Below are 16,040 nucleotides of genomic sequence, written 5' to 3'. Positions count from 1 at the left end.
TTTCTTGTAAATACTCAACGGACTTGATTATAAAATATGTAGAGGAAATATCAACTTTTACAATGTAAAATTTAAAAAATTTTATATATTTTTTAATAATTGATTTAGAAAATTTTTATGTAGAAATCACAAAGTATTGTATCCTTAATTTAATATAAACATAATTTTAAAAAAATTGTTTATTTTATTCAATCAAGATACGCACGTATTTTCTCGTGAAAGGGTTGTGTTGCGGATTCTTCTTTTTTCCTCAAAAAACATTCTGAACAATTATAATTTTAATCAATCTATTGAAATTTAATTCATTTATTTCTTTCATAATACCTTCACTTTTGAAAAATGCCTATCAATTACTGTAAGATTCAAGGCCAAACCCTTAAACCAAAAAAAAAAAAAATCAAAACCCAACTCACAAAAGATCACTTGGGTTGTTCAAAGATATAAAGCCAATTTTTTTTTTTTTTTGCAACATTATTTCAATGGAGTAATACGGCAACAACAGGCATGAATGCCAAGTTAGTTCGGCCACAAGGTAAAGTATTGAAAATCATGATTGGGATCATTATTAAAAATTGTGGTTTGGTATATATGGATCGATGACAAATCCGACGATATTCGTGAACCCTATACACACACATACACACACAGATATATATATATATCTAAAGAACCACATATATGTATATGTTTTTGTTAATAGAATATTAAAATTTTAATTTTAGATATGTTTAACTTTTGATAATTTTAAATACCAAAAAAGAAGAATTATTGGTGCCTTAGTAGAGGATAACTAACTTAAATTTAATAAGCATTGATGATGCAAGAGTCACTTACCAAATTTACATTTGTGTATGAAATATATATTATCAAAAGACTAATCATAAAATGAAACGTTAACAGGCCAATGATTCTTATAGGTTGATTTTAAAAATCTACTATTACCGTCAGCCCAATTACTTGCAAGACAAAAGGATAATGAGAGACTATAGTTTTATTCGTCCCAACCCTCTATCAAGTCAATCTAGTGTAAGAGGATAGATAGAATAAGAAAGAAGAGTGTTATAGTTTATATAATAATAAAAAAAAATCAAGGGGTCTCCCTTTTTAAAACAAACTTATTTTAGAAATTGCATTTAATTTAAAAATTATTAACTAATATATTGATGGTGAAATTTTTTAATTTTATAAATGAATTTTAAATAAAAAATATTACTTACAATTATTACATTATAATTAATCGATTTTAATTTAAAATTGTTTAAAGTACACAAAAATATTATAAAAAAACCCATACTCACAAATGATGAATCCTTAATTTTGTTATAATTTTTTATCATGATTAAATAATTATAAAATTATAATAAAAAAATTGCAGATGAAATGATTATTGTTTAAAAGGTTCCAAGCTCTATAAATCCGTTCGTAGAATTATAACAAAATTAAACTTCCCGGTTGATATATAGAATAATAATTCATCATTTAAAATCAATTAATTATATAAATGATGTGTGATGAAACCATGAAAAAAAAAAAAAATCTAATAAACTAAGGGAGTGTTTTTTTTCTTTTGGATTAAAAGAAAAGTTAAAGTAGAGAAGAGTGGTTGCGTTGGAAGCATTAATAAACAAAAGAAGTGGAAGCTCCAAAATTAATTTGATATAAAATTATTAGCCAACTTTTCTTGGTTGGTAATTAGATTCCAAATGGATAAAATTTTAATTTCTTTGTGGGTGGCTACATCTGGCTCAATATCCTAAGCTTATTTTTTGGGGGGGGGGGGAACTGTTAACAATTAAATCTTAACCATTAAAATTAAGAATTTAAAAATTTATCATTCGATTGTTGGTCTTTTTCATATGCACGAAACTTTGGTTAATTTTCTTTAATGGAATATAGATATATTATTGTCCCTGTTGTGTCCTATTCTACTTGGCATCAATAATTCTAAAGCATAATTAGATGGGTCATCAATTTTCAAGATTGTCCAATGTACTCCTAAATTGATGTTTTTATAATAATAATAATAATAATAATAATAATAATAATAATATAGCTAAATATAAAACTTAGGTTTGTTGCTTACCATCTAGCAAATTTTGGGTTGGTGTTATTATTTCAGCTTATATTACATGATAAGGACATTTAATCTTTATGTAATTAAACAATCATTTATCAAATTATATCTCATTTTAGAATTTTTTATTATATTTATTTCTAAAAACATTTTTTGTATGCTTGCAAACACAAAAAGAATTTTAATAGATAAATGATATCTTTCTTGTTTTTATTAGATATTTTGTTAATTTTTTAAATGACAAAAGATAACTATGTGATTTTTAGCTTTTACGAACTATAAATTGATCCTCAATTCTTTTATCTAATATATTGACCCTCAAATTTATTTTTTACAAACTTAGAAAAATGAAATTTTGCATCAAAATTTATGCCTTTGCAATATACTATCAAACGATGAAGAAGAATTATCAATTTTTTGTGAATTCCTTGCAAGCCATACGTGATAAATACATGCTGTCCATGCATTTTTTAAAAAAATAGTAGTGGGAGTTTTTCCCTAGTGGTCTAGGGGAAAACAGCATTTTTGCTTGGAACTGATTTGATGTGCATGGCCATGGTGTAATTTTACTATCAAAAGATTCGAAATTGTGGAAAAAATAAAACATTCATGCCCTCCCCCGTTCCCCCATCTTCAATTGTTCGTGTAATAAATCTTTTTGAGGTTGAGGAAGAAGAATGGTGACTGGTGCACATGGTTGTAATTTAAGCTAGTCTGCCAGTATCTCATGGCTAAATTGGTCCTCGCCACTGTTGCGTAGCTGCCGATATAGGGTGGTCTTTACAAAATTGAATTATCTAGACTTCACGAGGAATACCGAATACCATGTCCATGTGTGTGCTTGCATTTTTGAAAAACAATTTAATGAAATTTGAAATGTAAAATTTCAAATTTTACTTAAGTTTACTTGTTAATTATACAAAACTTGCATAATCTTCTTATGTCCATTTTTGGATTTTCCTTGTATTCATCAATGAAAATAAATTAGGTATTTTACTTGCTGACTCAATAACAAAGAATTGATCTGAAAAAATAGGCCATTAGCCCAAGTATTCTGTCATTGAGCCTGAGCTTCTCAATTCACGCCCAAACCTCCTGCAACGACCCAAATATTTTACAAACAAACACCGACCGCCGTTATTATACCCATCTTCCCCATGATTTTGGTAATTTATCCTTCGTTGTCGGATTTTGTGAGCTAATTATTTTTTTTTTATTTTTTTGGATTCTTTTCGTGATTATCTTTTTTTTTTTTTTTAAGTATTTTCTTTGCTCCAATTAAGGTTTCATAGAAATGCTGATCCGTTTTGCACTTAAAAGGATGGCGATAAGCTGCCTTTTAATAATTTATTAGCTGATAGTTAGATTCTGCAAATTTCAAATGAAAGCGCGAATGTTGTCATAGTTGATTGAATATGTTAGCTAGAGTCATAGTGATAATGCCCATAGTCATCATATTGTCTTTCATTAAATCATTGTCTTCTTCATGCCACTTATTCCTGAGATGTTAACGGGCTGTTTCCGGTTTTCATGTTTTCTCAAATTTGTGGTTTCTCTTTAGTCTTTAGTGAGTTGGTACTCGGTTCGCAATGCGAGTATATTCTGATAATTAAGTTGCATTCATGGATGGTGATATTATAGGAGCGACCAGATTGTATTAAATTCCCTTTTTGATCTTCTTTGAGGAATTTCTTCTAGGACTAATTTGAACTAGTAAAATAAAGTAGCAAAAATGTCTATTGTTTATAAGGTCTTGCGTACGTGATTATGGAGTCATGAAATGAAACTTCCTTTCGAGACATGAATTTCATCTTTTAAGATGTGACACTTTGAAGCTTTTGCTTTGGGATTATACCTTGATTTAAAGAGCGGTTGTAGCTTCATCATTTCTGTTCTTCTCTTTGGTATTTTTTTTGGCCAAAGTTCTTTTCTTTGTTAATTACGTAGTAACTAGTGATAACTTTTGCATCATGTCAACAGATTGGCTATGCACGAGGAATCATCAACTAGGCGCAAGGTTGATGATAAAGTGCAAGATGGAGCCATTCCTACCTATCTTCTGGATCGGGAAAACACTACACGCGCAAAGGTATGATGATGATGAGGTTGATACATAAATGCTATATTTATGTCATCAATACATATAACATTATGTGATGTTTAGGTTCTCAGCAACACCATAAAGCAAAAGAGGAAAGAGAAAGCTGGAAAATGGGAGGTCCCCATCCCCAAGGAAATAAGATTTTCAAGCTTTTCTGTTTGTTATATTTTATCTTTTTTCCGTATTCTGTACTTGATTTTTCTTTTAACTACTGTTGTTTGATCTCTTTTGTCTTTCTTCAGGTCAGGCCTGTTGCAGAAGATGAAATGTTTAAGGTGATGAGATCTGGTAAAAGAAAAAGTAAGCTTCTGTTTTGCCCTTCTTCAGGTCAGGCCTGTCGCAGAAGATAAGACATTTACAAAGTGCACATTTGTAGGACCTGGTTTTACAAGAAAACCTCCCAAATATGATTGTTTGGGGTAAAGATCCTACTTTGAGCAATTCATATTCATGTTATTATAATGCTCAACCTATTTGTTTTTGGTGAATGCAGGGAAATATGCTCAGGTGATAAATAACCCACAGAATGATGGTTTTATAAATGCAGTTTTGCTTGTATAAAAGGTTTATTGAAGACATTGCCAATGTGATCATTCAACACAATGTCAAGAGTTCTAGCCCCTTATAAGTTATCAAGGGAGTCAAATACATCATAATCCCCTGATTTGAGTTCCATAGGTTGATACAGCTCTCATGATTGTTTCACACAAACCATAATCATCAGCTTGGTATCAAGGGACATAAACAAACCAAGTTTATTGAGCATATGATTATCGTAATAGCAGATAGACAGATAATAAATGGGTTTTTATTTTTTGTAATGTCAGAATGTAGATTTTATACAGTATCTGTTAATCAAATGATTTTTATCTTATTAATAAGATAAATAAGATGATATTATTAACGAGTAAATTTTTTAAAAAATATTTTTTAAAAAAATTAATATTTATTTAGTAAGGAGTATATAGAATTTAGAATTTATATACTGGTGTAGCAATAAATATAAATTTTTTTATCTTAAATTGTTTTTTTTTTATTTGCATAATGTTGACCAACCAGCATCCAACACGTGCAGGAAATCACAATCCGTTTAAAAGCGCAACCCCGCACATAATCGTAGCCTTCACCCTTCCCCCAGAATATCCGCACAACCGGAACAAGACCAGCCACCTCATCTTCACAGGTGACATTCACCACGTCAGCAAAGAAATCTCCTTACTCAACCCACCAGTCGCACGTGGCATACCACGTGTCAGTCCCACTTCCAGAATTATTTAGAAACATCAAAATCTTAACCGTTAAAATCTCTGGTCTGGTCCCTCTCTCCCTCTCTCCCTCCGCCCTTTGTCACCTCTGCAAATCCCAAAAAATATAATTGAAATAAATTTCTCTGTTAACGAAAAATCGAAAACCGAAGCTGGATTTGCCCGCCATGGACAACCAGACTCAAAGTGCGGCGGCGGCGGCGGTGTCGAATTCGAGTGCTTTCTCCTTCATTTCGAAAGGGTGGAGAGAGGTCCGTGACTCGGCCGACGCGGATTTACAACTCATGAAAAACCGTGCGCACTCGTTCAAGAATCTCGCAGCGAGTTTTGACAGGGAAATCGAGAACTTTATACACTCAGCTACACCAGCTTTTTCGGTACCGGTGATCCGGCAATCCTCGGAAATCGACTTCATGAAGAAGCTGCAGCCTAAGATATCGGAGTTTCGTAGGGTTTGTTGGGCCCCGGAGATAAGCCGGAAAGTGATGGAGAAATGGGGGACGAGGGCGAACCTATGGATAGACTTGTCAAGGATAAGAAGCGCAATTGTGGCGGAGGTGTATGAGACCGAGGAGGAGGATATGGATGGAATTATTGAATTGAATAAGTTTACGAAAGGGAGGAGGGCGAGGTTTAGAGAGGAAGGGCAATTTGGGGATTGGGAACCAATTCGAGCGTTAAAAACAAAGTTAAGGGAGTTTGAGAAGAAAAATTCTTCTGTTGAAATTTTTGGTGGTTTTAAGAATAGTGAGTTTGTGGAGAAAGTTAAGTCCAGTTTGGTAAGCTCTTTTTCTGCTTTCGTCTTGGTTGAGACTTGAGACTACTCCTTTTTTTCCTGTTATTTGGCATGGTTTTCTTTTTAATATATATAATTGATTTGTCAAGTAGTTAGGGTTAATGTTAAGTTTTAGAAGGGTATAAAATTGATGATTGTAGTTGCATGGATGTCGATAATCACACATCAGATTCAATTATTTTTTTGGGTTTATGCTTCGTACAGGACTTTTTAGTACTAGAATACTCTAGTTCGACTTTGTTTGGAAGTGTGGGGAATTTTGATTAATATGGAGTGTCCAATGTAGTTAGAAACTTGAAGTGTTTAAGATGCTGAATTTTCTAAATTATACCAAAATGTTAGATAATGTTATAAGTTCATTCGAAGTTTTAAGTTGCTTAAATTCTTATGTTAAAAATTTTTTTTTAAGGGCTTGGAAGAGTCATTCTCTTACTAATGAAGGGTTTGATTGCATCTCAGACCATGGCTGCTAAGTGGGAGTTTTTATTGTTTAACATGCTTGGTTATTTTGTTCTATTCATCATGACAAGAGCTACTAAATGATTACTGTTTATTGCTACATGTATGTTTTTGTTTTACTTCATTTTTAATTTTGGTTTCTTGGATGTTGTTCTTTTAATCTGAATGAACATATGAAGATGGCATTTTTATGATTTAGAAGGACAAGATGAAAATTATGGTCACATTTGGATACCAAGGCTTTCTATAACTCCCAAATTTACCGCTAAAATAAAATATGGTAGTTATGGCTTTTAAGGGCTGAATCCAACGGACAACTATTATTGTTTTGTAAGGGGAAGAACAAATAATGGCTGTTGTAGAATTGTTGTGTTAATCAATTGGCTCATATCCTTTGGCTATGGATGCAGGAAGTACTATTGCAAAAAGCATGCATTCATATCTGAAGGCTAGTAAAATTGGTTTCCCTGCTTAAGTTCTATTGCGTCCTTGTTCAATACCCTTTGATTGACCTTTAACAATGGGTATTATCTTATCACAATTAGTTATTTGGTCCTTCTTTTACTTTTGATGCACTTGGTACTTTCAAAACAATTAAGTAGTATCTTAACAGATCAAAATTCCCTATTATGAAGACCTATACTCTTCTCTTAGTGATTAGGCATTGTTGAGGAGAGAAATTAGGTCAAAGTATTTGCCATGATGGTAAGTGGTAGTATATTCCTTTTCCTTTGACCAATCAACTACACCAGGGTAATTAAAAAAAAAAATTCTTTTATTTGTATTATGGATATCAACTATTACTCTTGCTAGCCTGAAACAAACATTCTTATAAAGTGTTTTTTTAAAAACACAAAGTTTCCGTGATAGAAAAAGTGGTGTAACTTGAAGCGTAACATTTTTGTTTGCTTGCCCTATAATATTCAATAAAATGAGGAGCTTTATTATATATAATTTGTTGCTAAACATCCAGCTCTAGTTTGATGGTATTTAATTCGATGTTGAACATTTTAACTTGTAAACATTCTGTTTGTACATTCTAGATGTTTATGTTGTGATTTTATTATCTTAATTTTTGTAAATTAAAAATCCTTTTAGTGCACAATTATTTATAAATATGTTTATTTTGCAGAAAGCAATTTGCAAGGAGCCTCAGGAGTCGAAGGTTCCCTTCTCACTTATGGACTTTCACATTCTTTTAGTATTATTTGCATTTTTTTATGCAGTCATGTCATTTATATGTTTCAGGTGAATAATTTTTCTGTTCATTGTCAAGGGCTTGTGGAAGTTATTGTTTCTCTTTTGTTATGGGTATATCAGTGTGTATACCGTAATTGATGGTTTACAGATTTGCCAATTCTATAACAATGGCATGCATGTTAGGCAATAAGCATAGAAGCCATTTATAAAGTTTTATAATTAAAATAGTTCTATATTAAAGAATCAAAGACTGAGACACATTTGTGATGATAGGCAATAACTAGACTGTGCTTCTACATGAGAGTTGGGTCTATTTAGCTACTGGCATGCTTGCATTTATTTGGATAGTTGGCTATGTGGTTAGGATTAGTGCAACCTGTTATAATTATTTTTATATTCCTAGGTGCAGCCCCATTGGAGGTAAACCTTTTTCTGGTTGGGATTAGTGCAACCTGTTATAATTATTTTTATGTTTCTAGGCGCAGCCCCATTGGAGGTAAACCATATTTTATAAATTGTCTTTCGAAGTGGCCTGAATTAAAATTTCTACTTCATACTCTGCATAGCATCTTGGACATTCTATATTTTAAGGCTACTTCTATTTTTCATCTTTTAATAGCCAATTCTCTGGGTTGATTAAGGTTGACAGTAACTTGCAAGGGGATTTAATGCCTCTTGACCTTAGGGAATTTGAGCATGGGTTTATCTAGCTGGAGAAGCACCAAAAAATGTGCATATAGAATCCATGTAAAACTTCAAACTAAAAGCAAATTTTTGTTGCTGATTGATGTCTTTTTTTGCTTTGAACTTTTTTGGCCATTTTTTTAGATAAAAATTTAATATAAGTTGAATTTGTGGAAACGTTTTCTCATCTCTGGAGATTTAACCCATACTTTTTATCCATTTGCTTGAGATTTTTGGTAGATGTGATAGATAATGTGGTTACAAGCCATTACATGTCAATAGACTGTATAAGTATACTGAACCAAATTGATCTAGTATTATTGCACACGCTATTCCTAACTTTTTGGATTGGGCCTTTCTTGTTATCTTCATAGGCATATCCCATGCTAAACTGCAGTCTGCCATGCATGTTCTGAAACTATTAGAGATAATTCAGGCTCTAATTTCTAACACTTAGCATTAGCTATGCTTTCATCCTGCCATCTCTTTACAAACATCTCCATTGGAGGATGGGTCAACTCCACAGAGATAACAAAATCAAGCTTGGCCCTAGCTTTTAATGGATCTTGTATGCATATGCAAACCTGATTGGATTTTAAGATGCTTGGTAAAATAGTGGTTGCAGTATGCTGAATGCTTGTGTTTTCCTGTCTGATATAGGAAGTACCCCCACTGGATGTAACAGAGCTGTTAGCATATTTGGTCAGGCAATCTGGGCCTTTTTTGGATCAACTTGGTGTCAGAAGAGGTAAGTAGCTGTATCTTTCTTATTTTTCTGTTTAAAATCTGCAGGGATGAGTAACTCTTTGTTCGTTGAGTTTAAAATTTTATATTCCTGATCACCTTTTGATTGATATATTCTTGTGACTATTTCTTCTGTATATTTGAAGGGTTCTGTTCTCTTGTTCCTGCTTTCCATTATGATTCCCTTTGTAGGGGCACTGTAGCTTATATTTCAGTTCATTTCCTGCCTATTATGAATTTGTAAAATTTTCTATAAAAGCTTCATCTGACCAATTTTAAGCAGGTGTTTTTCACCTGGGTAAAATTGGGGACAGCACCTTTAATGGCCATTGTTGGAACTTTCAATGCTTGAAATAATCCAGAATGTTAATTTTCTCTTCTGGGAGTTGTTAAGCTGAATAATTAGTAGTCTTCTGTTCAACTTTCTATGGCAGTTGATGGTACGGGAAGTAGTGAGCTGCTGGCACTGGTTTTGACTTTTAATCATCTTTCTACGTGACAGAGAAATAAGGATTTACCTTTCATTTTTCAAATATGGCCATGCCACCTTTCAAATATTTAATGAACTTAAGATACTCGCAAAGTTAAAACTTCCACTGAACAATACTAGTTCCCTGTCTTCCCTTTTCTCTTCACTTTCATTAGTATGAAGTCAATTATGCAGTCAGAACTGAATCCATTAGCTTGCTGGTTTACATCTATTAGGAAAAAAATATTTAATGTCCATGAAAGTATGATGTGTATGTATATATTTGACATTTCCTCCTATTGTTACTTTTCCATCTATCTTTACAATGTATTAGAGTAGGGAATCTGACTGCAAGTAGTTTTTACATGTTTCAAATGTGATTTCAGATCTCTGTGACAAGATAGTTGAAAGCTTGTGTAGCAAACGGAAGAACCAACTTGTTTTGCGCTCCCTTGCTGCAGGAGAACCCCCTGCTGTCGACCCTGATAAGATCAATGATGAACTGGATTTTAGGATAGCCAGCGTCCTTCAAAGTACAGGACATTGTTATGAGGGTGGATTTTGGACAGACTTCATGAAGCATGATGTCTCAGATGGGAAAAGGCATGTTGCCATTGTTACAACTGCCAGCCTTCCATGGATGACAGGAACTGCAGTAAATCCACTTTTTCGGGCAGCATACTTGGCAAAATCGGCAAAACAAAAGGTCACGCTCTTGGTTCCCTGGCTTTGCAGATCTGATCAAGAACTTGTTTATCCCAACTATCTCACTTTCAGTTCACCAGAAGAGCAAGAGAATTATATACGTAATTGGCTTGAAGAAAGGATTGGTTTTAAGGCTGATTTCAAAATCTCCTTTTATCCTGGAAAGGTAACCTTTTATGTATTACATTATGTTATGCTCCATAGTCTCATTCATTAAACATATTTAATAAACGAAAATATCTTTTTGCAATTGTTTCTTAGTTTTCAAAAGAAAGGCGAAGCATAATACCTGCTGGAGATACTTCTCAGTTTATCCCATCAAAAGATGCTGACATTGCTATTTTGGAAGAACCAGAACACCTGAACTGGTACCATCACGGTAAACGCTGGACTGACAAATTCAATCATGTTGTTGGTGTTGTCCACACAAATTACTTGGAATATATTAAGAGGGAGAAGAATGGTGCTCTACAAGCCTTCCTTGTGAAACATATCAACAATTGGGTCACCAGAGCATATTGCCACAAGGTGTGTATCAATTTTGTTTTATGCTTGTGTGGCATCTCTGAGTATCATTTTTTTTCAATTCTAAATTGTATCACAGGTTTGGTTTCTGCTCATTCTATCAGTCATTTAAAAGTCTTATTGATAAATTTCAGGCGTCATTCTTTGTATTGCATAAACTAAGTTGTTTGTGTTCTCCCTTCAGGTTCTTCGTTTGTCTGCTGCAACTCAGGATCTACCAAAGTCTGTGATTTGCAACGTTCATGGTGTAAACCCAAAGTTTTTGAAAATTGGCGAGAAAGTTGCTGAAGAAAGGGAACTTGGGCAGCAAGCCTTTTCTAAAGGAGCATACTTCTTAGGCAAGATGGTTTGGGCGAAGGGATACAAAGAGTTGATAGATTTGCTGGCAAAGCACAAGAATGATCTTGATGGTTTCAAGTTGGATGTGTATGGAAATGGCGAGGATGCACATGAAGTTCAGAGTACAGCTAAGAGGTTGGATTTGAATGTTAATTTTCTGAAAGGAAGGGACCATGCAGATGATTCTCTTCATGGGTAAGGATCCTCTAGGCATTGCTCTTTTTGCCTGCATTGGTTCAATCTGATCATTTGCTGAGATGATGATTGTATTTTAAACAAATTATTGAGAGGGAATCTTCATCAAGCTTCTGCAAAATAATCATTATATCAGTATAGTTGTAGTTACTCCATATATAACTTTCTAACATTATATTCTTTTCCTGAAGGTACAAAATCTTTATAAACCCCAGTGTCAGTGATGTGCTGTGCACAGCTACTGCAGAGGCACTTGCGATGGGAAAATTTGTAGTATGTGCGGACCATCCATCAAATGAGTTCTTCAGGTCATTTCCCAACTGTCTGACTTACAGTACATCTGAAGACTTTGTTGCTAAAGTGAAGGAAGCATTGGCAAATGAGCCCCAACCCCTTACGCCTGAGCAAAGATACAACCTGTCATGGGAGGCTGCCATTCAAAGATTTGTAGAATATTCAGAGCTTGACAGAGTTTTGAATAATGAACAATATGGTGCAAAATTGAGAAAATCGAATGGAAAAATAATTGCAAAATCGGTTTCAATGCCAAGCCTTTCGGAGATGGTGGATGGAGGGCTAGCATTTGCCCATTATTGTCTCACAGGGAATGAGTACCTTAGACTTTGCACCGGAGCAATACCTGGCACACGGGATTATGGCAAGCAACATTGTAAAGACCTTCATCTCTTACCTCCACGGGTGGAAAATCCTTTCTATGGCTGGTGAGTTGATGTAAAAACTGTATTGACAATCCTTTATATAATAGTCACGCACTACCTGTAGAAGCTGCTAACCATGTTAGTCAAAGTCCATTTGGATGGACAATGAGATTAATTTTGATGTAATTAAAAATAACGATAGCAATTAAATTAATTATTATAATATTGAAATTTATTATTATAATAATGAGATTAAAATTAATAATAAAATATGTATTTGGATAACAAAATTATGGTTGCAATGAGATAAGAATAAAAACTAACCATTGTGGACTTTACTGTTGATAAATTATTTATATATATTAATATTTTATATTATTTATTATATTGAATTAATAAAATTATTTTAAATTTTTTAAACAAAAAGTCAAAACGGAAAAAATAAAAAAATGAAAGATTAAATGATATGAAAATTTTCACAACTTTAAGGGTAAAAAGGGAAAGAAATAAAAAAATTGGAGGTAAAGTTGAGATTAGGCGGTGAAAATCAAATAATTTTAATTGGAGCTCTCAGCTCCGGTGGCAACTGGTGGTTATCATCCCTCAATGATGTTATCCAAATATTGCATCAGTGCGTTTGACATAATATTTCATGCTAAATGGAGTTCAACTGGGGTACGTTGGCAGCCAGGTCACCCATAAGGGGGTTTGGGGTCGGGTGAAAGTATTTCTTTTAGGAATTTTATTTTTTAAATTTGATTCTTTATTTTGATTCATGAGAATGTAATTATTGAAAATTTTGAAAATTTAAGAAGTGAAAAAGTAAAAGAATAAAAATTATCATCTTTCTACAATTTTTTAATATTTTAGAAGAAAAATAAAAAATTTTCTCTATTTACCTTCACTTAATTATTTTTTTAAATTACATAAACAATGTTATTTACTTTAGAAATGTAATAATCTTTTGTAAAATATTAGGAAAATATTTTTTTAACAAAGATCAAGTTTTGAACAGTATTATTCAAATTTTCACAAATATTATGATTAAAAACACGATTTTTGTTGAAAAATTTTAAAAAATATTTTTTATAATTCAACAAAAATAACTTTTTTAAAATAAAAATATGGTTTTTGTTAAAAAATGAAAAAAATTATTTTTTAGATTTTAACAAAAAAGGTTTTTTAAATAAAAAAGTAATTTTTATTAGAAAAAAGATATATTTAAGATAAAAATACAATTTTTATTGTTAACATGAAAAAGATATTTTTTATAATTTGTTTTTAAGATAAAAAATACTATTTATTGAAAATGAAATATTTTTAAGATAAAAACATAATGTTTGTTGAAAACATAAAAAATATATATATGTTTTAGAATTTAACAAATATAATATTTTTAAGATATAAAATATAGTATTTATTAAAAACATAAAAAAATATAATTTTCAGAATTTAATAAAGATATTTTTAATATAAAAAAGTAATTTGTGTTAAAAAATTTATATTTTTAAAATAAAAATACTATATTTATTAAAAATATAAAAATTATATTTTTTAAAATTTAGATAATAACATATTTGATCTCTAAATTATTACACTTTTTTCTGACGTTGTACTTAAAAGAAAAAAACTTCTAATCGAAACTTCGTTTCTGTGTAACAACGTAATCCATAACAAACCTTCATTTAAAAAATTGCTGATGTGGCATCTCAACAAGTTAAAATCTGACAAATAAACCAAAAAATAACATGTGATTTTTATTTTTTGGACATTTGTTTGCCTTCATGTCTTCTATTTTACCATTTGTTAAATGAAAAAAAATTTTAAATCAAAAAAAAAAAACGTTTACATATTAAAACCAATAAATTTGGAAATCCCCAAATTGTTAACGACAAAATAAAACCCAAAATCCCTTACCTCTCTAAACTGCCAAAATCGGAAATATCTAGAATCAAAGAAAAATTTTCGAAGATTCTTGTTCCAAGATGGAAGAGCAAGTCTTAGATAGATGAAAAGACTGAAGAAGAACTTGAAGACTGGAAAATGATCCCGACATTGATTGATTCCTTGAAAAATACAGGTTTAATTTATTTTTCTTGAATTAATTGCATTTGTTTTCATATTTAATTTTGTTTAGGGTTTAAATGTTGGAAAGAATAGAAGAAAGAAGGGGAAGGAGGGAAGGGGAGGAGAGAGAGATAAGGAGGGGGAAGGAGAGAGGCACCGCTAGCCATTAAGAACTAAATAAAGAAAGGCTTCTTTTTTTTTCTCTTAAAAACCCATTTTAAATTCTGAACGAGATTTTGTGTTTAACTTATTAAAACACAAAGGTAACAGCTCAACTTCAGCAATGATAGCAGAAATTTGGGTATTTAAAATGGAAACCAGGGGAGTTCTAATCTTAAACATGCCTTCCTTCTTCTTGAGCCTTCTTCTTCTTATAAAAAAAAATGGGGATTAAGATGTTGGTGCTTTTGTTTTGATTGTTTGGGAATTTTTTTATTAAATTAGAAAAAATGATTTTGGTTTAGTTGGAAAAATAAAGAGAACTTTTTTTCTCTAAGACTAATTCTGGTTAATAATTATTTGTTTTGTTTTTATATCAAATTCATGATTGACTAAAGTTGAAATCTTGACTGAAAATTTTGGGTCTTCATTGATATATATGTTTTCTACGTTTTATCAGGAAAATGGTGTGGTTTTGACTGGAAGAAGAAGTTTACTAAGATGAGGGGAGTAGCTTAGGTTTCAAAGTATGGATTAGTGATATTCTTATCTCTCTTCCCTTCGCCTTCTCTCTACCCGATTGTATTCTTTTAAGTTTTTTTTTTTTTTTTTAATTTCAGAAATAAAAAAATAAAAAAGTTTTCAGTTTTTAAAATTTGAAAAAAATAATAAATGCCATGTGGGCATATGCTTCAATGCCATGTGTACATATCAATAGCACTTCTATATGTGACGTGTATATATTTTGCTTTGAACACGAGTCATGCTTTAATTGGATAAACGGTCAAGTCAGTATTTGTTTCTAACAGAGTTAAGTTGTGGGGTATATTGTTACAATCAAGTTTAATCAAGTTTAACTAATTGATTAGAAAATTTTTTTTATTTAGGTGCCAACTTAAAATAAATACAATAGTTTATGGGTCATTTAGTTTATTATTTTTCCGGAATTTAATAAAAATGATATTTTTAAAATAAAAAACATAATTTTTATTAAAAATATGAAAAAAATAAAATATTTTTATTTAATATTATTACATATAAAATTTAAAATATATTTACTTAATATTATTTTACTTTTTTAATGTCAATCCGTATGTTTTCTTTACCTAAGGATATAATTTTAAGATAATAATTAAACTTGTAAGATTATATTTATTGAAAATATAAAATATTATTTTTTAAAATTATTTAAATTTTAATGAAGACAAACGTTTTACTCATTGTCACATATTATTTACATATCAATATTATAAAAACATGTGTTATTCATGTGTTATGAAAAATAATATAGTAAAAAATTTTATTAAATAATCTTACATCTTCATGAACCAAATACAAAAATATTACATTTCTTAAGTTAACAAAACTCAAATTGCATATTTCTCTTTAATATCATTTTCCTGCTAAATCACTTTTCTTTTTAGAATTTAAGATTATGTGAATCAAATGCTTTTTAATTTTTATTTTTTTTTTTTTGCTTCAATCAACAATATATTTGTTCTCGAGGACATATATGTAAACAATCTAGTATGAGTTTTTTTTTTTTTCTTCTGCCAAAATGTTTTTATTATAGTGAAATCGATAGATGCACTTGCACTG

General features: G+C 31.1%; 2 protein-coding genes across 6 annotated transcripts; both read left to right on the top strand.

The window, feature by feature from the left end:
* The first annotated feature begins 3,696 nt into the window (after nucleotides 1–3,696).
* On the top strand, nucleotides 3,697–4,736 carry LOC111297794 (uncharacterized). Its single transcript, XM_089741816.1, has 6 exons — nucleotides 3,697–3,728; nucleotides 4,055–4,163; nucleotides 4,239–4,331; nucleotides 4,418–4,475; nucleotides 4,522–4,587; nucleotides 4,669–4,736. The coding sequence occupies exons 1-6, from the start codon at nucleotides 3,697–3,699 to the stop codon at nucleotides 4,734–4,736; spliced, it is 426 nt and encodes a 141-aa protein (XP_089597942.1).
* A 742-nt stretch (nucleotides 4,737–5,478) lies between these two features.
* On the top strand, nucleotides 5,479–12,438 carry LOC111296148 (digalactosyldiacylglycerol synthase 1, chloroplastic-like). 5 transcript variants are annotated; one of them, XM_022890247.2, is made up of 7 exons: nucleotides 5,479–6,219; nucleotides 7,828–7,860; nucleotides 9,240–9,327; nucleotides 10,254–10,663; nucleotides 10,759–11,025; nucleotides 11,207–11,556; nucleotides 11,748–12,438. In XM_022890247.2, exons 1-7 carry the CDS (start codon nucleotides 5,608–5,610, stop codon nucleotides 12,280–12,282), a joined length of 2,295 nt encoding a protein of 764 aa, XP_022745982.2. In that variant the 5' UTR covers nucleotides 5,479–5,607; the 3' UTR covers nucleotides 12,283–12,438. The 5 variants fall into 5 exon arrangements, with proteins under 5 accessions (XP_022745982.2, XP_022745984.2, XP_022745981.2 ...); XM_022890249.2 differs by having other exon boundaries at nucleotides 5,480–6,219; nucleotides 10,179–10,498; XM_022890246.2 differs by having other exon boundaries at nucleotides 5,480–6,219; nucleotides 10,179–10,663.
* Nucleotides 12,439–16,040: the final 3,602 nt, after the last annotated feature.

This window comes from Durio zibethinus, chromosome 12, assembly GCF_047325235.1.
Source record: "Durio zibethinus cultivar Kanyao isolate XHJ-2024 chromosome 12, ASM4732523v1, whole genome shotgun sequence".
In the NCBI taxonomy this organism is placed as follows: Eukaryota; Viridiplantae; Streptophyta; class Magnoliopsida; order Malvales; family Malvaceae; genus Durio; species Durio zibethinus.
Note: the sequence above shows the minus strand (reverse complement) of the source record. Positions and strands in the feature narration are given on the sequence as shown.

What these genes read in the sequence shown, in the direction of transcription:
- LOC111297794 (XM_089741816.1), top strand. Translation starts at nt 3,697, where the DNA reads ATGGATGGTGATATTATAGGAGCGACCAGATT. An exon ending in TAAGATTTTCAAGCTTTTCT is followed by an intron (nt 4,332 to 4,417) that starts GTTTGTTATATT and finishes GTCTTTCTTCAG; the next exon opens with GTCAGGCCTGTTGCAGAAGA. An exon ending in AAAACCTCCCAAATATGATT is followed by an intron (nt 4,588 to 4,668) that starts GTTTGGGGTAAA and finishes TGGTGAATGCAG; the next exon opens with GGAAATATGCTCAGGTGATA.
- LOC111296148 (XM_022890246.2), top strand. Translation starts at nt 5,608, where the DNA reads ATGGACAACCAGACTCAAAGTGCGGCGGCGGCGGCGGTGTCGAATTCG. An exon ending in TCTCCTTTTATCCTGGAAAG is followed by an intron (nt 10,664 to 10,758) that starts GTAACCTTTTAT and finishes ATTGTTTCTTAG; the next exon opens with TTTTCAAAAGAAAGGCGAAG. An exon ending in CCAGAGCATATTGCCACAAG is followed by an intron (nt 11,026 to 11,206) that starts GTGTGTATCAAT and finishes TTCTCCCTTCAG; the next exon opens with GTTCTTCGTTTGTCTGCTGC.